The sequence below is a fragment of the Corylus avellana genome, chromosome 5, assembly GCF_965113065.1.
Source record: "Corylus avellana chromosome 5, dhCorAvel1.hap1.2, whole genome shotgun sequence".
In the NCBI taxonomy this organism is placed as follows: domain Eukaryota; kingdom Viridiplantae; phylum Streptophyta; class Magnoliopsida; order Fagales; family Betulaceae; genus Corylus; species Corylus avellana.
Genome location: NC_142494.1, coordinates 23,390,116 through 23,416,962, shown reverse-complemented (window position 1 = coordinate 23,416,962; position 26,847 = coordinate 23,390,116). Strand labels below are relative to the sequence as shown.

Sequence of the window (26,847 nt, the reverse complement as noted above, 5' to 3'; positions counted from 1 at the left end):
TATATATAAAAGCGGTTACCAACCGGCGGTTATTGATTTTAATAACTGCTAACTGTCTAAGCATAACGATTGCAGTTATTAAAATTTAATAACCGGCTTAGATAGTTACCGTTAGCGGTTTTAATCAATAACTACTAACTGCAATCACTTGTACATATGGATCCGGCTTACATGCTGTTATTAACGGCGGAATCCTGTACACATACACCCATGGACTATCAACACACTCCTAGGCTAGGGTTGGGCCAAATTGTTTAGGTACATAGAATTCTGGACTGTGTTGGGCTCTAATGAATTTCGTTACAATCATTGCAGCGAGTTGGGCTTTTATTTTAATAGTAATATATTTAAATATTCGTTAACAATTATAAAACATATCTCCTATTATTCAAATATTTTTCTAGGATTTAAATTTAAGGAAAATATTTGAGGACCCCGTGATTTTGTCTCTTAAACCTTAGTAGTTTTCAATTTGACCAACTCAATACCTAAGTTTATGAGGATATTAAATCTAAGACATTTGCCCATTTTTTCATCAAATAAATAATAAAAATGATATGAAAATACAATTATATCATTCCTATTAAAAATTTAAGAGGAAAAAAAAAAAAACCAAAAACAAATAGTGTGGTGGTCACTAGCCATCTCAATAAGTATATGTCTACAAGTTGATCGGTGGTTATTAACGGCGGTTGAGATTAATAGTTAGAGGGTTAACAAGTGTTAAAACACTATGCTTAAAACAATCTAAAATAGGCCATAAAAAAGGGTTAAAGAAGGCTAAAAACACAAAAAGAGGACCAAAATGCTCATTACTTGACAAGCGGTTAGTAGTTGTAGTTTGGCCTTTCATAACCATATAATCATCAGTTATTGATTAATTGCTAATCAGTCTTAACGGTACAATTGTAGTTACTTAAAAATTATATTTTTTTTAGTGAGAATATAATTTTTAAAAATACAGTTAAGATACGGTTTTAAGTATTCTAACACTGGCCTTGTACTTCTTTATTTTTTTTTTTTCAAATGTATATAAAATTTTGAGTTTAGCCTTCCTCCCTCTCTTGTACAATGTACGGTCACTAAAAGTAGTTATAATTACAAGAATAGCAAAAAGGAAAAGGTCAAACATTGAAAGCCCGCCTATTGGCTGTCACTTGGAGGACAGCTCGGCAGCGTATTAATTGACACAAATCACACTTTTGTGAATTGAAAGAGTGCGTGAGAATAAGTAGTAGTCTTCAAAGCCAAGATCCGCTTATCGGGAATTGGCGGAGGAGAGCTGCAGGCAGGAGAAGAATTGGATCAGATGGCTTCCCATGTAGGACCGGATGCGGTGGCCGTGTCCGACGAAGATGACAAGTACACCAAAAAGGCAGATGCGAAGGATGACATATTCAACGAATCCGTAGAGGAAATATTCTCGAGCAAGGAGGTGCCCTCATGGCAGAAGCAGCTGACTTTGCGGGCCTTTGTGGTGAGCTTTGTGCTTGGGGTTCTGTTCACCTTCATCGTCATGAAGCTCAACCTGACCACCGGAATTATCCCGTCCCTCAACGTCTCGGCCGGGCTTCTGGGCTTCTTCTTCGTCAAGACATGGACTAAGTTCCTGGAGAAGTCGGGTATGCTCCGGCAGCCATTTACGCGACAAGAGAACACTGTTATTCAAACCTGCGTCGTTGCCTCCTCCGGCATTGCTTTCAGCGGTACGCTCGTCTCATCTCTGCATTCATTTATTGCCATTTCATAACACTTGGCCTCCATGCATTGCATGCAATTGTAATTACTTTTTGGATTGATTTTAATTTGTTACTGAGTTTGGGGTGGCGAGATGGGCGTTTGAGATAATTTCTCAAGACTTGGGGGGTTGAAATATAATTTTCAAAAGAACGCTTGTGTAATGATTAATGTCACGCTGATTAAAGGTAATATAATTTAGTTTTAGAGGATCCCAGGACCACATGATGATCATGAAGAGTGAGTTAATATATACATCTTCCTAGTCGGTGATGTAGTTGTGCAGAATTTACTCAAGGCCCGTGTGATTTTCCATAGGCGACGGTGGTTGATTTTTGTCATATGTATCAACCTTTTCTTTTCTTTTCTCTTTTTCTTTTTTACCTTTGGGTCTCAATTGACAACACAAATATGAGATAAACCCATTTAATTAAATAGGTTATAATTTGATGATAATTTGTGTTCATTTGTCTGGTTTAAGTAGTGTCAATGCATGTGTCAATCATAATCCGACTTATTTAATTAAACAGATCAAACTTTCAATCATAACCCTCTAATTTTGTATTGAGTTCGTGGGTCATGTTAAAAATTGTTTATCATTATTTCTCATATCGGGTTCGGGTCGTGTTGTGTCGACATAGGTATAAGAATATACAGATCAACCATAATCCAACTCATTTAATTAAATTGGTTAGATTCCTCAACCCTAATATTTTAATTTTGTGTTGGGTTCGTATCAAGCATGCATGTCGTGTTAAAAATGATACAACCGATCTCAACACGCAAACATTTAAAGTTGACAAGTTTTATATGACTCGTAAATTCAATATGAAATTAATAGGTTATAGTTGAATGGTGTGGCTCATTTAATTACTAGCCGTAAAGTTAGAAAAAAAAAAAAAATACTAAATAGGGAATCACACTGACCGGATGATACGTTGGTTTAATTAGCTGGATAAATATGGGCCAAGCAATTAAATCGTGCACCCTTCACCTATATATATATATATATATATATATGCCATTGAATGAGTCCCACATATACAACGATGAATTAACCTATTTATTAGACTAGAAAATCAAGTACATAGGATGAGATATATTGTCCCCGCTTTTTGTGATTTAAAAGAGGGGTTGGTAATAGATGTTGAAGTCAAATTTGTTAGGATTTCTTTGTTTACCCGAAATAATAGCAATGGAAAATGCTTATTTTCCGGATAGAAATTATTTAATTGCTACAAATCAGTTTGTAGTTAATTTTTGTCTCTTTTTAGTATTTAAATGGCTTGAAATGGAGAGGATCTTAAGTAATTCAACTGAAATTTATTATTGATTACTGTCATTAATAAACTTTCTAAAACTAAAACTAATAAAAATAACGCACCATCTAATAATTCTATGTGGCCTACTTGTGTCCTACTAAGAATGATATGGCTATTAAAATCACAATTTGATCAAAATTCAATAATGATCAATCAAAAGCCCAATGGTAATTTTAATAGCCACATCATTTTTAGTATGACACAAGTAGGCTATCTAGAATTACTATAATTATTCAGGAAGCTTGAGGAAGCTATATATTCCATTTATAGAATCCTCCTAACCTTTTTTTTTTTTTTTTTTTTAGAGAGAGAGAGAGAGAAGAAAAACATTTTCATTTGCAATTATTAGGCCCAAAACAACAACTTTCCTAAACTAAACATTACCAAAAAGGCAGAACCATAGACAATAAAGTTGAAAATTTTAGGAGTTTAGTTTAGAAATAAGAGTATGTCGTGTGTACTTAGGGTGAGAAAATGGATAGTGCCAACTCATTGGGTTTTTTTATTATTTATTATTATTTTTTTATTTGATGTTAGGGAAGGGAAAAGGGGATTATAACAAAATTAAACCAAAAAAAAAATAAAATAAAAGGGTGGACAACCCAAACAACATATCATTGATACAACTAAAAAACAATGTGACAATCAAAACAAACGAACCATCGAGAATGAATACAAAAGAACGACCCAACCTATCAAGAGAATTGAAGCGGCCACAAAGAGCTGCTACCAACTCAATGGGTTATAAGTTGGCATTATGATGATCGATATCTCAAGTATATATGTTGCATTCTAATCTAGTTCAATTCTACCCATGGCGACATGAAAATAAAAATAAATAAATAAAAGTTGCATTTTCAATGTGAGTGCTAAACTTTGGAATACTAATAATTAGCCACCTTTGGCAAATATCAAGCTAGGCATTTTCTATATGAAATAGAGTTAAATTCGATCTTTTATTTACTTATATAAAAACAAATAATCCTTTAATTAATTATCTCATTCATACTCAAATTTTTTTACACGTAAATATTGAAGTATTTTTCCCTAGTCATATAATTGTTGATATATATATCCTTCCTCGAGTTTGAATGAGCAGGTGGCTTTGGTAGTTACCTCTTTGGAATGAGTGATGTTATTGCCAAACAATCAACAGAAGCGAACACTGCACAAAATACCAAGAACCCAACACTAGGATGGATGATTGGGTTTCTTTTTGTTGTTAGCTTTCTTGGCCTCTTTTCTGTGGTGCCTCTTCGGAAGGTAACGTACCAATAACAACCCTACACGTATATATATATATATATGGGTTACCGTTTGGCTTTGTTGGCATGATAAAAATGTCTCAGATGTTTTGAATAAATCTAATGTACAGAGTATGTTTATGTTACAGATTATGATCATAGACTTCAAATTGATATATCCAAGTGGTACTGCAACTGCCCACCTTATCAACAGCTTTCACACTCCTCAGGGTGCCAAGCTAGCAAAGTGAGGCCCCTTATCCTCTTCCACATGAATACGTACAGTTTCCTTATTAAGTTGACTGACACATTCCCCCATTATAGGAAACAAGTGAAAGCATTGGGGAAGTTCTTCTCCTTTAGCTTTCTTTGGGGCTTCTTCCAATGGTTCTTCACTGCTGGTGATGACTGCGGATTTGTAAACTTCCCTACATTTGGTCTAGAAGCCTTTGAAAATATGTATGTAACTCGCCTTAAATCTAACTAGCTCGCTCATTTATTTCTTATGTTGATCTAATTAAGCTTCTTGGTCGCTGTTCCACTCAGTTCTAATCTTTTTATCTGTTATCATTTATCCTTAAACCCAGGTTTTACTTCGATTTCTCAGCTACTTATGTTGGTGTTGGAATGATCTGTCCACATTTGATTAACATATCTCTGCTTGTTGGAGCAATTCTTTCATGGGGTGTCATGTGGCCTCTCATAGATGCCAAAAAGGGCTCTTGGTTCTCTGCAGACCTCAAGTCAAGTAGCTTACATGGCCTGCAAGGTTATAAGGTGCCTCATCTTTTCATGTTCAAAACGAGTAATATTAGATACTATCTTTTTATCCTATATATAGTTGTCGAACAATGTTAACGTGGCAATATTCCAAATCGACTATTGATTTTTTTTTTTTAATAATTTTTTTATTTAACAAGAATTAGTTGGGAGTACGTACTACGTCAGCAGCCTGTGTCGGTTTATGAAATTGTGCTTCTTTCTGTTGTTGTAGGTATTCATTGCTATAGCCATGATACTTGGCGACGGCCTCTACAACTTCTTTAAAGTCCTTGGCTGCACTCTATTTGGTTTGTACAACCAATTATGCAACAAAGACTCCGGCACAGTTCTCCCTCTATCCGGCCGCGCCTCCCTCGATATCGCTCCATCGGTGTCTTACGATGACCAACGCCGGACCGAACTATTTCTCAAGGACCAGATTCCGACATGGTATGCTGCTGCTGGTTATGTCATTATCGCAATTATATCTGCTGCCACACTTCCCCACATATTTTTCCAGCTCAAGTGGTACTATATTGTGGTAATTTACGTAATAGCGCCAACACTAGCCTTTTGCAATGCTTATGGCTGCGGCTTGACAGACTGGTCCTTGGCATCAACATATGGAAAGCTAGCCATCTTCACGATTGGTGCATGGGCTGGGGCCTCCAATGGCGGAGTTCTCGCAGGTTTAGCGGCATGTGGTGTGATGATGAACATTGTATCCACAGCCTCTGACTTGATGCAGGACTTCAAAACAGGATACATGACTTTGGCTTCACCAAGATCCATGTTTGTGAGCCAAATTATTGGAACAGCAATGGGTTGCGTTATTTCTCCTTGTGTCTTTTGGCTCTTCTTCAATGCCTTCAAGGATCTTGGCGTTCCTGGCTCAGAATACCCCGCCCCTTACGCGCTCGTTTACCGTAATATGTCGATATTGGGGGTTGAGGGGTTCTCTGCTTTGCCAAAGCACTGCCTCACCCTTTGCTATGTGTTTTTCCTTGCAGCAATAGTCATCAACGGTATCAGAGATGTTGTGGGGAAGAAGTGGAGTAGGTTTATTCCACTTCCCATGGCAATGGCAATACCCTTTTATCTTGGAGCTTACTTTGCCATTGATATGTGTGTGGGGAGCTTGATTTTATTTGTGTGGCAGAAGGTAAACAAGGCTAAGGCTGATGCGTTTGGACCGGCTGTGGCGTCTGGTTTGATTTGTGGTGATGGGATTTGGACTCTGCCCAGCTCAATACTCGCTTTGGCAGGTGTTAGTCCGCCCATCTGCATGAAATTTCTGTCCAGCGCATCAAATAAAAAGGTGACTGCTTTCTTGGAAGGTTCTTGAAGTGAAGTCTCTTAATATTTACAATTGAGCACTTCTTCACTTCACCCCCGCGGGTGGCCACCAGTGTGGATGCTTTCATGTGTTCCTCTGTTTTTCGCTTCTTCTACTTGTTTCCATTTCCCTATGTTCGCTTGTGTATAGATTTCCATGTCTTTTATGCAATATATCAACCAACCAAGATTTATTGCTATTATTATTATTATTATTATTATTATTATTATTATTATCATCGTTGTTGTTGAATGTCGTTGATGTTCCATCAGAGGATTAGATTCAATGTCCATCAGAGGATTAGATTCAATGTGCTAGTTTACAGCCAATTGCCCTTCATCTTTCTAAGAGCATAAAGGAAGGGGCGCTCCTAAATTAATTGACTTAAAATTAAGGGGTAACTTCACTAAAGACCCCTGAACTTCTACCCGATTTTACAAATCTTCTCAAGTTTTAAAATCTCTCAATTTGGTTCCCTGAACTTTCAATTGCTGTCAATGTGAAACCTTCCGTTAGATTTTAAATGTTACATGACGTTTATACCCCTGACTTTTGTATAAAATTCCAACTTTACCCTTAATTCCAAAACATTTTTTTATTTAAAAAAAAAAACAAAAATTAGGGATATTTTGGTCTTTTTTGATGTTTTTAACTGCTAAAATTAACGGAATGTTCCAAATTAATTGCAATTGAAAGTTCATGAGACTAAATTGAGAGATTTTAAAGTTTATAGAGGGTTTGTCAAATCGAGTGAAAGTTCAGAGGTCTTCAATGAAATTACCCCTAAAATTAACTTGACATGTCACCATTACTACCATAGTATTAGAATACATGTATTTTACCCTTGGATCTCTTTTTTCTTTTTCCTTTTTCAGCTACCATCATTACTCATTAGTACAAATACCAAAGCCTCTAAAAAAACATTTTCCATTAATGCAATTTGTCTATACCTCTCAATTTACAACAATTACATTGATAACATATAAACTACTACTATAAAACCTTGCATGGAAACCTCGAAATCCCGAGAGTACCTTTAGGCTTCCCTTTTGGTACTATCGCCAACTAGCTGTTAAACAAACAAAGTTGCTTGTGCAACCGCTTAGAAATTTGGTACAACCCCAATGCCCCGCCATTGCATATGGCCAGTCGCTCTTTCGTTGCTTGACTGAGTCCATACTCCGGGTGGCACAAAACTAGTGATGCTGCAATAGTGGCCACACTCATAGGTGGTTGCATCTGTCACAATAGCCATCAGATATAGTGTAAATATTACTCATCTCACAACTTGGCTACAAGTCCGTATAAATTAGTATGCACATGCTCCATATTATTCACTATTTTTTTTCCTTGATGGCATGCCATACATTGATTGTTTATTTCTGGGTATGAGAACATAATTAGTTCATGGATGAAACATAGTGAATATCAATGTAATTTAAGTCAACAATTCCTCAAAAAACACTAGAGCTTACAACATATGTTTAAAATTTGGCATGTACTTTAAAAGGCACGGTTTATAACAATGAAACTACGTGCAAATGTTAGCTCTATTAGACGAGTTTTTAAGTCATGAAATTCTAATTACCACTTAAAACCCTTAATCCTACGTTTTAATCTTTATTAATGTTCAAGATTATAGAAAGACCGTTATATCGGTCCACGCGCATCATCCGAATGGTGAATGATACCGTTCTAATGATGATTGCACAAAAACCACTTTTAAGCTTTTTTTCATGGAAGCTCCAAACTTTTACCTTATACTCGTCTCCTAGGTGTTATAACCTTAAAAGTTACCTACTTTACAAGCTTTTGAGTATGTTGGAACCCTAAAAATCTAAAATTTACCTCAAAATCCTAAAAGTTGCTAACTTTTCTTCCCAATTTTACTCATATTAACAACAAACGATCTACAAGATGGTTGAATGTTCATAATATTACACTGCCTTAGGCTTGAAAATGAGTTAACTTGCCCTAGGATTTCGTGTGACTAAAAAATGCATAAACTTTCTTGATAAAAGGCTCATTTTATAGCTTGATCTACACTTTTAATATGCTAAATATTTTATTAATAAAAAATAAACTTAAGTAGCATGAAATAAGGGTTAAGGTTTTGGAGTCTTACCCTTGGTGACGTGAATCCTCCTATTAGCTCCAAAATACCATAAAAATGGCACATTTCTCTCTCTCTCTCGCTCACACATTTTCTCTCTTAGCTACTAGATGGACAAAGGAATGAGTCTTTTAGGGTTTATGAGGGCTTATATATATATATGGTGAAACCTTGGTGTTTTCAAAATTCGTCACCATTTGAATGGTTCATGTACTGTTATAACAGTAAATTTAGATAAGATTGTTGATGTGGCTACGACAAAACATCGGGTTTCATTTTGATAAGTGTTTGAATTGAAAGTTGTATAAGAAACAATTATTTTGCTTCTTCTGGTTTTGTTTATATATATATATGATGAAACCTTTTCAAAATTCGTCACCATTTGAATGGTTCATGTACTGTTATAACAGTAAATTTAGATAAGATTGCTAATGTGGCTACGACAGAACATCGAGTTCCATTTTGATAAGTATTTGAATTGAAAGTTGTATAACGTTGTATAAGAAACAATTATCTTGCTTCTTCTGGTTTTGTTTATTTTGTGTTAAATTGTTAATACTAAATGGATGCCAATTTAATTTTTTATATATTATTTTAATCTACAATCTTAATATATTTTTATTCATACTTTAGTCCTCATATCTTAATATATTTTTGTATTAATTAAAAAACAAAACATTTTTCATTCATGCTTTGACCCTACTTATAAAATTTGTTATCATTGTGCCCAAAAGTCACCCTCTCTTAGCTGTTGGTGTGGAAACACAATCACCTTTTTTTTTTAATTTTTTTTTTCAAAAGTATTTTTACGTGTCTAAGGCCTTGTTTTATATCACATCATTTACTTTTTATTACTATTCAAATAAAAAAATTATTACAAAATAAAATTTTTCACTTTCTAATATCACTTTTTCATTTTCTCATACTAATCATTATTTTTTTTTTTATTTTTTTTTTACATCTAAACGGTGGGGCGGTGTTTGGTGTTGTCTGCCAAACACCACCTAAGAAAGTTTTTTCAAAAGCATTTTGAGAGTTATTTTTTTAAAAAGTATTTTGTGATTAATTGTTTGAAACTGTTTGTATTTAAGCATGCCTCCCCAAATTGAACCTGTTTCGTTGAGTTTGTACAGGCAGTCTCTCTTGCTCCGGTGATTTCATTCCACCACCACCGAAGCGGAAAAACATAAATCGGAAGAAGTTTGAAAGTATGGTGTGGGGCCTCTTTCCCGTCGACCCTCTCTCAGGTACTTTTCCTCTTACACCTCTTCTTCTTCTTCTCATACTACAAATGTTCCTGTTAAGTGTTAGCACAGCTTTATGTTTGGTCACCATGTTATCTTATCTTGCATTGTCTTCTATTACATATGGAGTAAGACTGTAAAGAGTTGCAAAAGTTTGTGTCCTTTTATCGTACCTCCAATGTCAAGATTAAACACATGTATGGGTGGGTTCAAGAAACGAGTTCGGAAAGGTATTTGGGGTTTTAGCAAGTTTCTGGGTCTGTCTGGGCTTCGTTAATTCAAGGTAATATGCCTATTCTGAAGAATATCTTTGTGTGATTGGAAAGTGGATGTTTTCTGTTTACAAGAGTGTAAGACAAAAGGTTGATGAAGGAGATTGGTAGGAGTGTTTGTTGGGACCTTTTGTGGATTGGTTTTCTGTTGATGCCATTGACAGCACTTATTGGGTGCTTCTATTGTGGGATAAAAATGGTACTGGAGAGGGAGATGTTGCTGAGGCACATTTTCTGTATCGGGCTTGTTTCAAAATGTGGAGGCACTGATTTATGGAGACCAACTCAATTCTGGTTTTCTATGTTAGCTTACATTTGGAACTATTGAATTTTAGATATTGTTAAATACAAAATTGAACATTCTAATGCCAGGTTTACTGTTTTATATACTTCTATTTGATCCATATCTTTTATGTTCTTTTACAGATTTGATTTACGTTGATGTCTAACTTAGTCTGATTTTTATGGCAGGTGAAGATAAGTACTATATCTTTGCGAAGGGAACATACAAAGTGGGTCGCAAAGGTACTCTAGAATGTGCACCTGAAATCAGATTTTCTAGTATTTAAATATATATAGATACTCGTTCATTTAAACTCTGAGGCCTGCTAATCTGCTTGGACAAAAGTTTTCCTAGATCGCTGATAATTTTCATTTTTTCACTTGCCTTTCTCAAACATGTTCCCTACAAATGATATTTTTCATTTTCCTTTAAAAAGCTGAATCCAGCAAAACTCGAATAAACTAATCATTCTAAACAAGCCTGATGTTTAGAATTGTTTTGTTCATTACTGACTGTGTATATGCGTGAATGTTAAATGTTCCTAGATAATGGTTATTTTAACCAACTTTCACATTGTATTAACTTCTGAGTCATATCATCCAAACTTATAGCTTCCTTGATGGAGGCTGTGATGTAATTATCGCCAAAGACAAAGGAGTTTCTCATAGCTTACCCAAATCTCATATTGTATTAACTTCTGATTCATATCATACAAACTCCTGGCTTCTTTGATGCAGGTTGTGATGTAATTATTACCAAAGACAAAGGAGTTTCTCGGATCCATGCAGAAATAGTTGTTGATGCAATGACGTCTTTAAATCCCCTGCTTAAAACACCTTCCAACATTTTGTCTAAAGTTAGGATTAGAGATTGCTCCAAATATGGAACGTCTATTGACAAGAATCTTGGGCGAAAGGAAAAAGTTCATGAACTCCCAAATAAGGAAACAACGTTAGAAGATGGCGACTTGATTTCTTTTGGAACTGGTAATGCAACCTACATGTAAGTTAAATATTTTCTTTCTAGGTTAGCTACTGCATGTGTGACATTTGTTGGCAGCGTCATGCAATTTTCTGTTTTTCAGATAATTGAATAGGGGAGTTAGTGGATCATATTCTACTCTATTGTGATATTGTCAGTGCTCCATGGAATACTATTTTCAGTAGTGTAGGGTTGGCTTAGGTTATGCATAGTCGGGTGGTAGATCTCTTCACTTGCTGGAGAGTGCTTGGTGATAGGTTTCAGCTTGATGTAACTTGAAAGATGATTCTATCCTGCCATATTTGGTGTCTTTGGAGTGAAATAAACGATTGGATATTTGAGGGCCGTGAAAAGACTTTGGTGGAATTAAAGACTTTATTTTTTGATACCTTTTTATTGGGCTGCAGCTGTTGATTTTAATATTTTGAACTTTCATGTTGTTTTGGATCTTATTTTCTACTTCTAACTAGGTGTCTCTCTTGTATACTTCTTATGTATTTGGGTTGTGCCTTTGTGCTTTTGAATAAATTTGCAATTACTTACCAAAAAAAGAAAAAGAAAAAAGAGCTAATAGAATTTTTACATATTTGAGAATCACATGATCAAGTCCATCCCAACATTACTTAGCTAATGTCTACCTCGAGCAAAATATAGGTCAAAAGTTGATGCTATTGCATAGAACTTTCCACTGGTCTCCTCCATACTGATTCCTTTGTAATTTTACTATAAGCAGGTTTTCTTTTGTCCCGCTCATATTTTTTGCGTGCTCGGAGTCCTTCCACGAGAATCAACCCCTGCAAGACAAAATTTCATCAATTGGTTAGTTAGAAGCACCTTTTTAGCTGACAAGGGATTTGTGCTTGTTTTTATGTAGTAAAGATTGCTTATTGTAATTTATTCTGTAATGTGTGTCCTGATTTTGTTTAAATATGCTCTTCATTATACAGTATCATGACGTAACAACATTGTAGAGAGAGAGAAAAAAGATCAAATGCTTTCTTGTTTATAGATATACTTTTGTCCATTCACCAAAAATTGAGTCAAATAGGGTACAGCACCTTTGCCTTTGTTAGTGCAGCTGTCAACTTGTCTTATGTGGATTGATGGAAGTAATAGGTCCTGCTGATGTCCCTAATTGTGGTTAGATATTTAATAAACATGGAATTAAGATTGTAGCGAGTTGAAGACATTGGCAATATGTTACTTTGCAATTTGTCTGATTTTGGACAAACGTTTCAGACTATGATATGTTTATGACATTCAATAGGAGAGAGAGAGAGAGAGAGAGATCATAAATCTATTGAATTCTTTGGATTTTTTTAACTCCTTTTTTTTTTTCAATAAATTCTGTTTCTCATAAGGTGGAGATAAAACCAGAGAGAGAGAGAGAGAGAGAGAGATCATAAATCTATTGAATTCTTTGGATTTTTTTAATTCCTCTTTTTTTTTTTTTTCAATAAATTCTGTTTCTCATAAGGTGGAGATAAAACCAGATAGTAACATATGAGAGAGAGAGAGTGATCATAAATCTATTGAATTCTTTGGATTTTTTTAACTCCTCTTTCTTTTTCTTTTTTTTTTCTCAATAAATTATGTTTCTCATAAGGTGGAGATAAAACCAGGTAGTAACATATGGGTCTCGTTGCATGATCAAATGTCTTTGTCCATGTGGTCTGAATGCTGTTGGTGGAGAGATGCTAAATGTAATACCCCACTTATCCTGCATTTTAAGTAATTGAATATATCCAATTATCCTACATTTCTAAACTTGAGAAATTTGTGTGGACAATTGTTCCTTGGTTATATTAGAGATGAGAGATGAGAGGTAGCTGTGGGTGCGTGATGGTGAGTTTTGGCGCATGTGAATTTGCACCGGAGTTTCATCACCAGAATGTGTACTGTTTTTTTTTTTTCCACATAATTTTGATTATTCACTATTGCTCGTTGTATGGATGCGTGGGTGGGGGATCATATACAGTTCCGGATTGGAAACATTCATTGGAATATATTCTTTACAAGACTCGTGCATGATTTGGAGTTGGAAGTGGTCTTTGATTTCTTTGAGTTGTATTCCCAAAGAGTAAGGCAAGGTGGTGACGATAAAATGTGTTGGATTCTTTCTAAAAGGAAATCGCTTGAAGTGAAGTCTTACTATCATGTGTTATCTAAGCGAGTAAATTCCCCTTTTCTGTGGAAGAGTATTTGGAAAGTTAAGGCTTACTCGAGAGTGGCATTCTTTGTGGGGACGATGACTTTAAGGAAAATCTTAACTTTGAACAATTTACGAAAGATGCATGTTATTGTGGTGGATTGGTGTTATATGTGTAAGAAAAGCAGGGAGTCTATTGATCATCTCCTTCTTCATTGTGAAGGTTGTAAGAGAATTATGGAACTTGCATTTTCAACTGTTTGGGGTTGCATGGGTTATGCCTCGAAGGGTGAGAGATTTGTTGGTGAGTTAAAAGGGACAATTGGGACAACATAGTGTTTTAAAATTGTGGAAATTGGCTCCTTTATGTCTAATGTGATGTATTTGGAGAGAAAGGAATGTAAGAAACTTTGAAGATCATGAGACATCATTGTTAGAGTTGAAGAAGATCATGTTATAATCTCTTATACATGGATAGTAGCGTTTATTAGATTTCATGTTTCTAATTTCTCTGAGTTTTTGGAGTTTTTTTTTTTTTTTTTTCCTATACTTTAGGGGTTTTCTTGTATATTTCATATGTACTAGGGTTGCACCCATCTACGCTTTTAATGAATTTGAATTACTTAAAAAAAATTTTTTTGTTAAGCATGAATATAAAAAGTATTATTGGAAAATGTTATATATTTGGATTGATGCGTCTAGATATTAATTTGGAATATTTTTAGGAGGTATTAATAAGCTTATTTTTGTTTGGGCGCTTGTGGACCTAAAGATTATTTGTGAGAGTATTTTGGTAAGTCATCCTCTAGATGTTGATGTAGTACCCTGGCCATCCTACATTTCTGATAACAATAGGGATCGATTACTCAAGTAATTGTATAATTTAGAAATGTGGAAATGTATGGTAGTTGGGGTTTTATACTAGACATTATTGTTCAACATTAAACATCACAATGACATCTCTAATTGTAGCGTGGTGGAAAGTCCTTTTTATTATTTTTCATTTCAACATCATACCTGAAAACACTAGGTTTTTGCTCGAGAGCATCTTAATCATATCTAAATGATTCTATCTGCAACTTACAAAGTGACGTTTGCTTTTGATAATATTGTACAAACGATGTATAATGAATATCCTGCTTTCTTTATAGGAGCTCATATTAATGACAGTCTAACTCAAGAGTGCACACATGTGCTTGTTGATCAACTTAGGCCAGTGAAAGAAGATATTGTTGATGCCATTGTATCAAAGAAACCGATTGTTCTTGATAGTTGGGTTAAGGTAAACTGTCATGAAATATCTTGAAGTATTTCTTTGGAGTATAATTAGTTAAATTACCATTTATCCCAAAAGCTTCAGCTATTAGGAAATGATGAATTGAATCAGTTAATTAATATTCTAACATAATTGTGCTATTAACTTATATTTTGAAGTTATTTCTTTTTGTGAATTCACTTTTGAACATTATTATGATAATGCGGTCATGTAATTTTGCATTTACATTTTAACATATCCAAAAAAATTAATTGCATTCACATTTTAGGAGTCCATTGATTGGTTTTTACCTTGCAGGTGTGGAATAAGATACTTAATATGCTTGAAAAACAAAACCTTGAAGTGCTGATTATAGTAGTTTGTGCGAACTGATCATGATAAAAGGGAAAATGTAGGTTGATTTCGACATGGATAAAGTAGAAATTATAGGTTGTAAATAGAAACATGGATGACTTTTTATGTTTATGTTTAGTGTGTCTTTTTTGGTTACTATGTTGGATTAGTACATTGTTAGCGTTCTTGAATCTTGATCACATTTTTCCAAGATCTTCAAAAGCTTCTCATATTGGTCGAGTTAGTGTGACAAATTGAGATTTTTGGATCACAAACTAGTAGTGAAAAGACGAAGAAAATAAACCAAAAACACAAAACACCAATATTTATGTGGTTTGGCACAAAGGCCTATGTCCAGGGATGATGACGACTGAGGGGAAATCCACTAACGAAGATAAAGTACAAAAGAGTGGTGAAAACAAATCTAGATTCCAATACATATAAAATCTCATTCTTTCATTCTAGGAAAATTAAATTTCTTGTATTTTAAATCTCTACAAAAAGAGCAGTTTTTCACTCTTTCTTATTGTAGTGGCACTACTAACAATATTTGAGAGATTCATTGTGCAAAGCAAACAAAGAGCTGAATATAAGTAAGAGCCAAAGTTGCTTACCAAGCCTAGGTCTTGCTACAAAGGGCCAAGGTTGTTATTTTTTTTTTATGTGATACATGGCACTTGGGGCAATAACGTAGCTAGAGAGGTGCCAAGGTTGGCTATGTTATATTAAATGCAAAACCAGCCAACAAAAGAGAAGCTTCAATGAAGTTGGTAAAAGAAGCGACCAACTAATCAAGGGTATGACTTGGGATTGGTGTGAATCGTGTGATACATGGAACTTCATGCACCCTCACCTATTCAAGTCATACATCACAACAAATTTCCACATTGACTTGAAATTTGTTAAATTTAACAGCCTAAAATCTTCTTTAGACGTCTTTCCTAAAATTACTAAGAGCAACAAAAAACGGTTTACACCAATCAAGTCTAAGTAATGTTTTAAGTTAGTGTGGTAACTCAAATGTATCATAAAAGGATTAAAGGATTGCAATCCATTTCATTGTGATGACACTCAGTGTCATAACCTTTCAAAGAAAATGATATCCAACATCTGTGTTTAGGCATTTTTTTGATACATTTGAGTTTTAGTCAAATGTATTTCGCTCTTTCTATTGCAAAATGCAGAAATGTCTCAACCATACTTTGTTTCTGCAGTAGGAAATGCAATTTTGGTAGTTTTCGTACTAATAGCACAACTAAAGAGTGCAAATATAACCCATCAGTTATCTCATTTTTCTTTTCAGATCACCACCATAATCTGAATTAGCATAACCAATTGCACTAAACTTATGTCACTTCCTTTGTCATAGACTGAATATATGTAATGCTCTCAAATACCCAAGTATCCATTTCGTTGCTTGCCGGTAAATCTTGCCAAGATAGGCCATGTATCGATTAACCAAACTAATTGCTTGTGAAATACGTGTACGGGTCAAGTCATAGCATATATGATGCTCTTAACTTCACTAGAGTAAAGAACACATGATATGAACTGCTCCTTATCACTTTGTGGTGTTAAAGCTGCCAAAAGTCTAAAATGAGTGGCAAGTGGAATACTTGTTGATGTACAAAAGTGTTGTAACACTTTCTCAATGTATCTTTTTTGTGATTAGTACATCTTTCCTGCTTTCTTATCCCTGTGAATCCTTATACTCAAAATTTGTTGTCTCAAACTCATTACTCAACTGAGTTTTTAATTTGTTACTTGCTTACATGCTTTTGGTGGTAATAACCTGTCATTCGTATAGAGCAACAAGTACATAAAAGAACTCCTTGACAACTACATGTAATATGCGCAACTATTATAGTTACTTCTAGAGTAACTATGTTCGATCATAAAGGTGTCATAGTGTTTGTCTCATTGCCTTGGAGATTGATTCAAAATATATTGACTTCTTCAAACTGCAAACATGATTTTCTTTTGCGGCCATGAATTGGTGTAATCTAGGAAAACTAAGTAGACAATAATGTTAAAGTCTAGCCTCCACCAATTTATTTCTACCAGTTCCAGGCACACGTGTGAGTCTCATGTTATGAATTAGTGCATGTGTCTGACACACTCATAAATTCCATGTACCTTTTATTCATATAGGGTCCCAATTTTGGAAGCCTACCCATTAATTCCCTTAGTATTCATCCCAATCACATTTATTGGGTTTAAATAAATTTCGTAATGGGTTGCATTGCTTATTATTAGAATTGTTGTATTCCTTATCGTTACTAACCATAAAATTCATCAGTATAATTTTTTCCTCGAAATACAAATTCAGTTCAGAGAATAAAATATGCACCATAATAATAATGAGGAATTTGAATAAGAGATGGAAATTCATTGTATAGAATAGTAAAATGTCTGCAAGACCACAAAAAATAGATATAAAATTCTAGCACGCTGGACTGCAAAGATTTTGCTAGTATGATGAGTACAACAGGGTTTTCAGAAGCAATTGATGTTTGCCATGTATTTGGCACTTGGCACTTTTCCTATTTGGTCTGTTCCTTATACGTGGCACTTGGCAACGGATTCAGGCTTTCATAGTAAGATAGCACAAGAGATCATTAAGCATGCTTTATAACCATTACATACATATAGAGTGTACAGCCATTGGTATGCTATCTTTTGCATTTTCGTTTTCTTTTTAATATTCTTCTGGCACTATTGTGATATTCTACAGCTATAATCAACTTCTTGAAACATAACTGATTGTGCATTTTATTTAGTTTGTTGCAGAAAAAAGCATTCGCACTGAAATTCCTAGCTGCAGTTCGTAAGTATTGCTTTTGATCTTTCTTCTACTTAAGTTAACTTTCCATTTCATGATGTTCCTGGGAAAATAGCTTGGGAATAGCTGATAAAAATATGCTTTTTGCTTCTAATATCAGTTATGCTCCAACGCTAACCATGGAAGGAGTATCAGTCAAAGTTGCAGACCCTAAGTCTCGTGAAAAGTGTTTGGAAGGATACACTTTTTTGTTGGAGCCGATACAAATGGTGATATTTTGAGTCCTTTAATATCTATTTTAAACGCACACACACACACTCAGTTAAGTACTTGGTACTTTTAATGATTCTGTTGCAAAAGGAAATTATTGATAAATATTTATTTTATATCTTCCATAAATTTCATGGGATTTTTGCACTTATGTGCATCTGAACATGGAAGTATAAGTGTATCTGATGAGTGTCTGCTATGGAACTAGCCTTAAGTTTCTTTATGAGATGTAATGGATAGTTAAGTTGTTTCTTACAAGAGTAATGCTACATACCACACAAACATCCCACAAAGTTGACATGACAAGGTCTAGTAGCCCTTGGATCAGCTCTTGCTAAAAACAAAATATCCAATGGGTACTAAACCTTGCCACATCTGCCTTGTGGGATGTTTTTGTGGTATGTAGCATTACTCTTCTTATAATATATTCTATTTATGATAATTGCTGAGAGCATTTGGAAATTTCTCTAGTGTTTATTTCCTGTATTTGTTCAATTGCAGAAGTTCAGGGATCGGTTGCAGTCCTTATTGGAAGTGGGCGGTGCAAAGATTATTTTTATTAAAGCATTTTGTTCAAGTAGCCAAGTATGCAATTCATGCTCTCTTTATATAGATTTTTTCTTTTTTGTTCAGAAATTTTGAAGCTTATTGTAGTACGCATTTAATACTTCATTTTTTCGGATATTTATTTAGAATTTTAGCTAATCCAAAGGGTAGCTTAATCAGTTTGGGACCATGCTTCATGAAGTGGAGGTTATTAGTTTAAATCTCTCATTCCCCTCCCCTTGGGGCCAATTACTTATCAAAATAACTTTAGCTGTTTGATTTTTCTTTTGGATGTTTCTATGCTTTATGCTCTTTTTATTGATGAAAGGTTTAAGGGATCACTCGTTTATTTTTGTTATATATTTTCATAGGGTCAATAATGCGTAAACTGGGTTTGTGGAAAAGAGTATTAGGAGTGACTTGGAGGAGTTATGTAGATACACTAGCATTTGCCAGAATTTATCTGCTATCTGACCTTGCTTCTGTTGCTTTACCAAGTGCTTTCGGCCACAAACTTTTCTACTACAGCTACTTGACCCATTTTACATCAAGATATCAGGGTTAGCTTATATTATGATCAGTCAAAAATATTGATTATCAGTGCTTCGTGGCTCCAAGTCTTAAGTTGCCTCAATCATAAACGGATAAATGTTGTTGCTTCTTAGATTTATATTTCCTCACCTGCTGTGCAAGAAGAATATACAATACCAACTAGGCATCACATGTTCGCACCAATGGCAAAGACATATGCCTCCATACCAGAATCCAAGCCATGGTGGATTTGAAACAAATGGCTATCATGTGTTAAGCCATACAGTTGACTTCCTGGCCGTAAACACTCAACTTACTTAGCAACAATTGCCAACTCACTTTATTTGTGAAACACTAGCCTCTTGGCACCTGTACATGCGTGCCAAGAACCTTTTTTTTTTTTTTTTTTTTTTTTTTTCCATTTTTTTCTTTAATGTTGCAGCGAGGGAGAGGAGAGAGGATATGGAAGAAAAGAAAGTATCAAGAGAGAGGAGAGAAAAGTGGGAAATTAAGTGAAGTGGTGATTCTAAACTGCTGGGTTCTGGGAGACATTCTTTCCTAACTTTTGGATGATTGTAGTTTTACGTTTTTATTTTCACTAATCTCTTATCAATTTGAGTACAATGTCTGACATAGGTTCAAACAGTAATTAATAGAGTTTCTTCATGAAAAAGCCTATGCCCAGCTCAATCACATGTAAATAGGTTCCTAAATCTGTCCTATCCAAGAGGACAGTGGAGTCTGCATTACTTTGAACTATAACTACACAGGACAGAAAAAGGAGAGTACATTTGCATCAATGCAGGCTTCAAGTACTATGATTCTGGGAAGACACTCTAGAAGTGACATCTTTACAGTGACCAAATGTACCCTATTAACACCATGGCATGTCATTAATAAGAAGCCCTTTCATTGACATTGGAGAGACAAAAATGAATTGATCTAGCTTTAGACTTTTCTGTCTTGTCTATTGAGAGAGAGCCTGACGGATATAGCCAACCCACAGCAATTGATGTGAAGTTTTAGATTGCAATTGTACCAAGTCATTTGTTAAGGAAACCAAGTAGCCAATGTTGTATGTGGTCCCTTCGTGCAAAAGATATGGTTGTTAGATTATCTGAATAACAACAGTGTGTGGGAAAAAACAAAGATAGAAAAGCATAGGTGTCATTATACTTAAAAGTGCAGCAAGACTTTTTTTTTTTTTTTTTTGTGGGGGGGGGGGGGGGGGTTATAAAATGTAATAGGAGATGAAGTGCTGACTAAAAACCTTACTTAATGTCTGCATAAACAACTCAACCAAGCTAGGTTTTAATCCCAAATGCATGGAATGGATACATGAAGTATTTTGTGCAATTGTACCCTATCTAACTATATTATCTGTTAAGTGGCAATGATATTTTTTCGTGCTGTCTCTAGCCATCCCTTTTGGGTCTCCCTCTTATCCTTTAATTGCCCATTTAAATTGATTTCAGGAGGAAAAGATCAAAAGAAAAAGGATAACTAATCTAAAGAATTTGAAGTAATTGAAATGAGAGTAATAAGTATCCATTCTATCTGGTCCAAGGAACAAGACTAATGGGGCTTGGTATCAGAACTAGTAAATTGCGGCCGTGCAGTGAAAGGAGGCTTGATAATGGGAAGCCTTGGTTCCCTAAAATTAGGATTGAGAAAGTCCTATAAGTGTAGCTAAAAGGATTGAGAAAGTCCAAAGAGATTTCATGTGGGGAGGAATGGGGGATGAGCCCAAGTTGCATCTTGTAAGTTGGAACCAAGTTTGCTGCCCTCTATGTTATGGTGGTTTTGGCATTCGGAAGTTGCACCAGTTTAACCAAACTCTTTTGGGGAAATGGCTTTGGAGATACGTAAATGAGAACGGGGCTCTTTGGTGTAAGTTGATCAGAGCTAAGTATGAAGACCATGAAGGTGGGTGGTGCACGAAGGAGGTTTCGGGCTCCCATGGTGTGGGTCTATGGAAGCATATTCGTAAAGGGTGGAATTTCTTTGCCAAAGGTATTCGGTTTGAGGTGGGGGAGGGTTCAAAAGTTCGATTCTGGCATGATATTTGGTGTGGGGACAATTCTTTGAAGCAAGCTTTCCCGTCCTTATTCAGTATCACCAGACACAAAGAAGCTGGGGTGAAGGATAATTTTATTGGGAGGAATGGGGTTGTTGAGTGGAATGTCATTTTCGTACGATCGGTCCAAGATTGGGAGATGGATTTGGTTTCTCCTTTTTTTGATCGATTGTATTCAAGCAAGGTTTCCCTAGGCAGTGTAGATCGTATTTGCTGGTCTTCGTCCAAGAAGGGCAAGTTTGAGGTTAAGTCGTTCTATAAGGCCTTGTCCATTTCTAATCAAGAGGAGTTTTCTTGGAAGAGCATCTGGCGTTCTAAGGCGCCTCAGCGGGTGGCTTTTTTCGGGTGGACTGCGGCCCTAGGCAAAATTTTGACTCATGATACGCTGCGTAAGAGGAACATAGTGGTAGTGGAGTGATGTTGTATGTGCAAGAAGACCGGAGAGTCAGTCGATCATCTTCTTCTCTACTGTGAGCTCGCAAGTGCTCTTTGGCACACGATTTTTCAGCGGTTTGGGTTGTATTGGGTCATGCCTTGCCGGGTGAGGGCCTTGTTTGCTAGCTGGTGGTCGGGAGGACGTTCTCGAAGCGTGGTTGTGTAGAAGATGATCCCTCTGTGTCTTATGTGGTGTATTTGGAATGAAAGAAATGCTAGATATTTTGAAAATTCCACTAGGACCATAGAGGAATTGACTCATTTTTTCTTCTTTACTCTTTACTCTTGGACGGCCGCTTGGCTAGCTCCTTTAGTGATTAGTTTCTTTGATTTTCTTTTTCATTTCTCTCCCTCCTAGGCGCTCTCTGTTTATACTTTCCCTGTATGTGGGTTGCGCCCCTCTGCGCTCTTTTTATATATCATCATTACTTATAAAAAAAAAAAAAGGATTCTTAAAATGCTTCTGCATAATTAAGTGAAGCAGCATAATAGCTATGCCTGTTATTGCCTTACAGTTACAGTTAGGTGAATCAAGGTCTAGACTTGCAACATCATTTGATTGACTTGTTGAATTTCTAATTATTGGTCTGTGAACGTTGTAAGAGAATTTAAAGGTTATTCGGCTGTTCTCTTGTTTTTCTTTCATTCCTTTGGTAAGCCACTTGGCATTCTGAGGACTTTAAAGAGTTGAGGCTTTACTTACTCCCTCATGCTATTTTTCATACACCAAGGCAGACATGCATGCATATAACCTACCCTTTGTGATTTTTCTTTTTGTTGAAGAATATAATCGGGGGGTTGGGTATACGATGGATTATTTCAAAGTGGACTCTCTATTCATCAGATAGAGAACACCAAATGTTAATGATTTCATGGTTGACTTATTCCACTTTCATAGGAGATCTCTAATCGAAATGATATTGATGTACTGATATGACTAGGTTTGTCCCATTTTGTTGCTCATTTAAATGAATGGTGTCTATTTTATGCTTTGAAGATGACTAGAATCTCCATTCCCTTTAGTGTGTGATAATGAGTTTCATGTATTTACCAACAAGTTCTGTGTATTCATGTTAATACGTGTGTGTGTGTGTGTGTGTGAATCGGGATGTTGGGTTTCCTTTATGGCCTGGAGAACATTAATAATATTGAAATTTTTTAAGTCTGTTTATGATATGTATTGTAAAGTGAAATGCTTTGTGGGCCTTCCTTGCCTCCGCTGCCTGCTTCTTGACAACATTCAGTAGGCGTAAAGCCACCTTGTAGGTTCCTCCTCTTCGTCTTGAGTTTGCTCTGACTGAGTCATGGTTTGCAAGACGTTCAATGCCTGCTTTTGGGTCCAATTGGCCACCCTATATGGTGCTCCATAAAGGAAGCATTGGATGCTCTCTCATCTTTTAGGAGGCAAAGAAGCTTCGGAACCTTTGTTGGTGTCAGGCTTTCTTTGTCTCTAGTTGAAGTATTTGTTTTTGAGATTTCTGTTCTGAGTGGATAAGGTATTCCAACTGGTTTTCTTTTTCTTGTTTGATTTTCAGCACTTTTAGGCCTTGAGACACTGCTCTTGTATACTACCTGTCTGCTTCGGCAATGCCCTGTTTTTTTATTTTACTAATCAGAAAGAAAAATGCATGATATGACTGAACACTAGGCAGAGAATGTGGTACTCATAATAGTATTAATATCGAACCTTTTTATGTTGGGCACCTAATGGTGTTTCTTACAGATTATTATTATGTTGTGAATGTTCTGGATGGCCTCTTTTCTGAAACATTTTAAGTGTATTTTTTTGTAGGACTCGGGCTATGGAGATAATAGTCGCATGGTTTATGTTGTCCCTGAAGGATCAGCAGAGGAGTCTGATGGATTTCAAAAACTCAGTTCATTGTTGAGAGTAAATGAGATGGATTTAGTACGTGCTGTTTTATCTGGATTGTTGGATCCATCCATATTAAGATCACCATGCAGTAAGTATTTGTAAAATATATAGAATAAGCACGCCTTGCTTCTTGATCACCTCAAATAATGACATGCCCATGATTATTTGTACTCCTACAGATTTGATTTTTTTGTATACTTACTCCCATCCTTTGGCTAGTTAATGTGCATTTTATAATTAAATACATATTAAATTTTACAATTTGGCAATAATAGAAGGCAAATCCAATAATAGGTCATTCTCCTATATCTTCTTCTCCCATCCTTACAATTTATGTTAGGTTAAAAAAATAATTCAGTGTTGAGTTATATGATGGAATTTCTAATATATGGTTTCGTATTATGACAAATACTAGGGGGAATTGGTCAGTGAGGCAGTGATAAAGAAAGTTGTCCAAACCCTATGTCTGAGGGTGAGCTGAAAGGAAATTTTGGACCTTTAAAGTAAAAGCATGTGAACTTAGCTCAAAAATTGTCCAAACCCTAGCTGGAAATTTGCATTTGCATTTTCCCATACTTTTCCATTTTTTATTTCTTTTATTATGGCCATTTAAAAAAATAAAAAATAAAAAATAAAAAATAAAAATAAAAAAAAATAAAAATTATTTCTTTGATATGCCATAGTGATGTAGCTGAATATTTGTTGTTTTGCAGTAAACGTTTCATCTTCATGCTCCACAGACGAAACAGTGGTAGCAGATTCTGATGTAGAGGTGGAAACAGCCACATCAATTCATGCAAATGCGACGGTATGCACTGAAGAGGCCGTTAAAGTTTTGAGCAAACCTGAAACATCCATGGCTACTGTCCACACTGAAGAAGCCATTAAATTTGTGAACAAAGCTGAAACGTCCATGGATCATGCTGCCATCAGATCAGAGGACAGTGGTGTTATGAACTACAGAGACAGTAGTTATGGCATGACAGTGAGAAGGGACAAGGTTGATGAGTCTGAATGCGAAAATGCAGATGTAATTTACAGCCAAAATTTAGTTGTGCGAGATATGGACATAACTTCTGGTGTCAGTACTGCTACCAACAATAGAGTTCCTAATTTTAAACTCTTCAGAAAGGTAGTGACCTTGGTATTTCTTTTTGAACCAGTACATGGAATGGGGTTTCAAATTATAATATTGACTTTTGGCTTCTTGGTGGAAACAACCCTTTTGTCCTATCCTCTTCATTTTGGCATGTGGCAATTGAAAATTATTTGTCAATTCTGAGGTTTTGTAGTTATCTATCTGATTAATAACATGATTAAACTCAAAGTTTTAGGCTGGAAATTCATGTTGAAATATGTGAATGCCCTGAATTGCAACGGAATTTATTGCCTTAATTCTACAAGCATATATATTTGCTTACTCCATTTTGTTGCAACATGTACATCTTGAAACAAATTGGATTATGAAATGCCAAATTTTGTTTTTGTTTTTTTTTTTTAATTTGTGGAATGGAATTGTAGGCCAATACTCAATCTGGGAATAGCTTCGACAATTTAATTCCGTTTTCAAAGTACCCATATAAGTAAGATCAACACCACTATGCATATTTTCTGATTTCTCTATGGTGTTTGGACCATCACATGAACATAATGCATTCATTTTACTTTTTGTTTCTTGACAATAGTGATTCTGACGTTGGGAGTGAAGAAATGGTTGAATCTGTTAAAGCAGAGAAAAAGCGGAAGCAAATGGAAGCTGTTGCAGAAGACTTATTTAACAATGAGAAGGTGAGAAATGCATGGTATTCTTGCTAAATTGAAATGAAGACATACCTTAGAACTTTCACTCTTTCATCTTGTAGGGAAGGCGACGTGGTGTGGCTGGTTCTCTTCATGGGCTTCTTACAAATGTTTAGCATCTTTCTCATGTATACAAAGGTAAACTTCTCTTTAATGTATATTCTTTATGTTATGGTTAAATTGTCAAACATCATATATACAAACTCTGTGAAACTTGATGGTACAGTTGTGCACCATAGTTGGTGTGGTATCTTTTTCATGTTATTATTCTCTGGCTCTTTCCTTGTTTCTATTTTGTTTTTGATTTCCTGTTCTTTTTCTTTGTCAGTTTTTTAGGGCGTTTGGTATCTATATTTCAAGGTTTTCCATTCTCTGCCTTAATTTTGTCATGCTTCTGGTTCTTGTTTGTTGACTTTTGTGTGCAGTGCCTAGTTAACATATGTTTTCTATTTAATTGGGTTATCCTTCTCTGAAGAACCTTAAGAACTCGGCAATGCCATCTACTTTCTCCGTATTGTTATTGCTTGCCCTTTCACCATCTCTAGCTAGCAATTTAAGTACTTCTGAAAAATAGATGTTATGAAACTACAGGACCTGCACATGCATGCACGCTCATGCACGCGCGCACACACATACGTGCAATAAGAATAAGGTTTTGTTGAGTATTTCCTGCTTGCACCTTTGCAATTTGTCTGTTTTTTCTTTTTTTCAATTCTCTTTCACCCCTGATTGTAAACTGTATATATAGGCACATACACACAACATAGCTAAACATACATTACTGGTAGGCTGGCCGGCTCCACTGGAAAACCCTCCCCTTCCATGGAACCCTGGACCTCTCTTTTAAAAAGAGGCTGGTTTGATTGAATAAATCATGTAATATATAAACTATTAAGCTATATTTGTTAATTGGGTCCAGTGACAGGGTAGACTCACTATTTTATGTTGGACTCTAATGTTTTGTCTTTGTTCTAATCAACTATGGATTTCGCTCTGACACATGCAACTTCTCCAGGTATATCATACTATAAGTCTATAAGTCAGCAATCTTCCACCTACATTGTGCTATTGATCCTAGGAAATCCGGGATGGACAAGGATCGGTGGTATATCGGCGGTTCACGACATTATGATCAGTTTATCCATGGTTCACAATGTGCTTATTTATCTGTCAAGTGTTGCTCGAAGTACGAAGTAAATATGCTATGTACACAATATAGTTATTGTCTGGACAAATCCCACCTCTTAAAACTTCCAAATTTTAAGTCATCACATTACTCTTCCGAAGGATTGTAATGGTGTGCATAATAAATGCCATTTCCTCAGAATATTTTAGCTTTAGCAATCACACAAATTTAAATGGATGTGCAACATTAACAAACGATTAATTAAATTCTTTATATGGTGTGTAATGTCTAGCGTTGTGAAGGTTTTGCATTAAGTCTCAAATTAGATTGGACTGTAAAGGCATTAATGTGA

At 35.5% G+C, this 26,847-nt stretch overlaps 2 protein-coding genes across 2 annotated transcripts; both read left to right on the top strand.

Annotated features, from left to right (window-relative positions):
* The first annotated feature begins 1,240 nt into the window (after positions 1-1,240).
* YSL7 (YELLOW STRIPE like 7) lies at positions 1,241-6,579 on the top strand. Its single transcript, XM_059594194.2, has 6 exons — positions 1,241-1,706; positions 4,159-4,322; positions 4,453-4,550; positions 4,628-4,762; positions 4,891-5,080; positions 5,298-6,579. The coding sequence occupies exons 1-6, from the start codon at positions 1,310-1,312 to the stop codon at positions 6,408-6,410; spliced, it is 2,097 nt and encodes a 698-aa protein (XP_059450177.1). The 5' UTR covers positions 1,241-1,309; the 3' UTR covers positions 6,411-6,579.
* Positions 6,580-9,520: 2,941 nt separating this feature from the next.
* NBS1 (nijmegen breakage syndrome 1) lies at positions 9,521-26,651 on the top strand. Its single transcript, XM_059596822.2, has 14 exons — positions 9,521-9,761; positions 10,502-10,555; positions 11,051-11,315; positions 12,028-12,113; positions 14,595-14,725; positions 17,833-17,879; positions 17,995-18,103; positions 18,606-18,689; positions 23,486-23,657; positions 24,283-24,701; positions 25,091-25,152; positions 25,255-25,357; positions 25,432-25,507; positions 26,385-26,651. Exons 1-13 carry the CDS (start codon positions 9,725-9,727, stop codon positions 25,483-25,485), a joined length of 1,623 nt encoding a protein of 540 aa, XP_059452805.2. The 5' UTR covers positions 9,521-9,724; the 3' UTR covers positions 25,486-25,507; positions 26,385-26,651.
* The last annotated feature ends 196 nt before the right edge of the window (positions 26,652-26,847 follow it).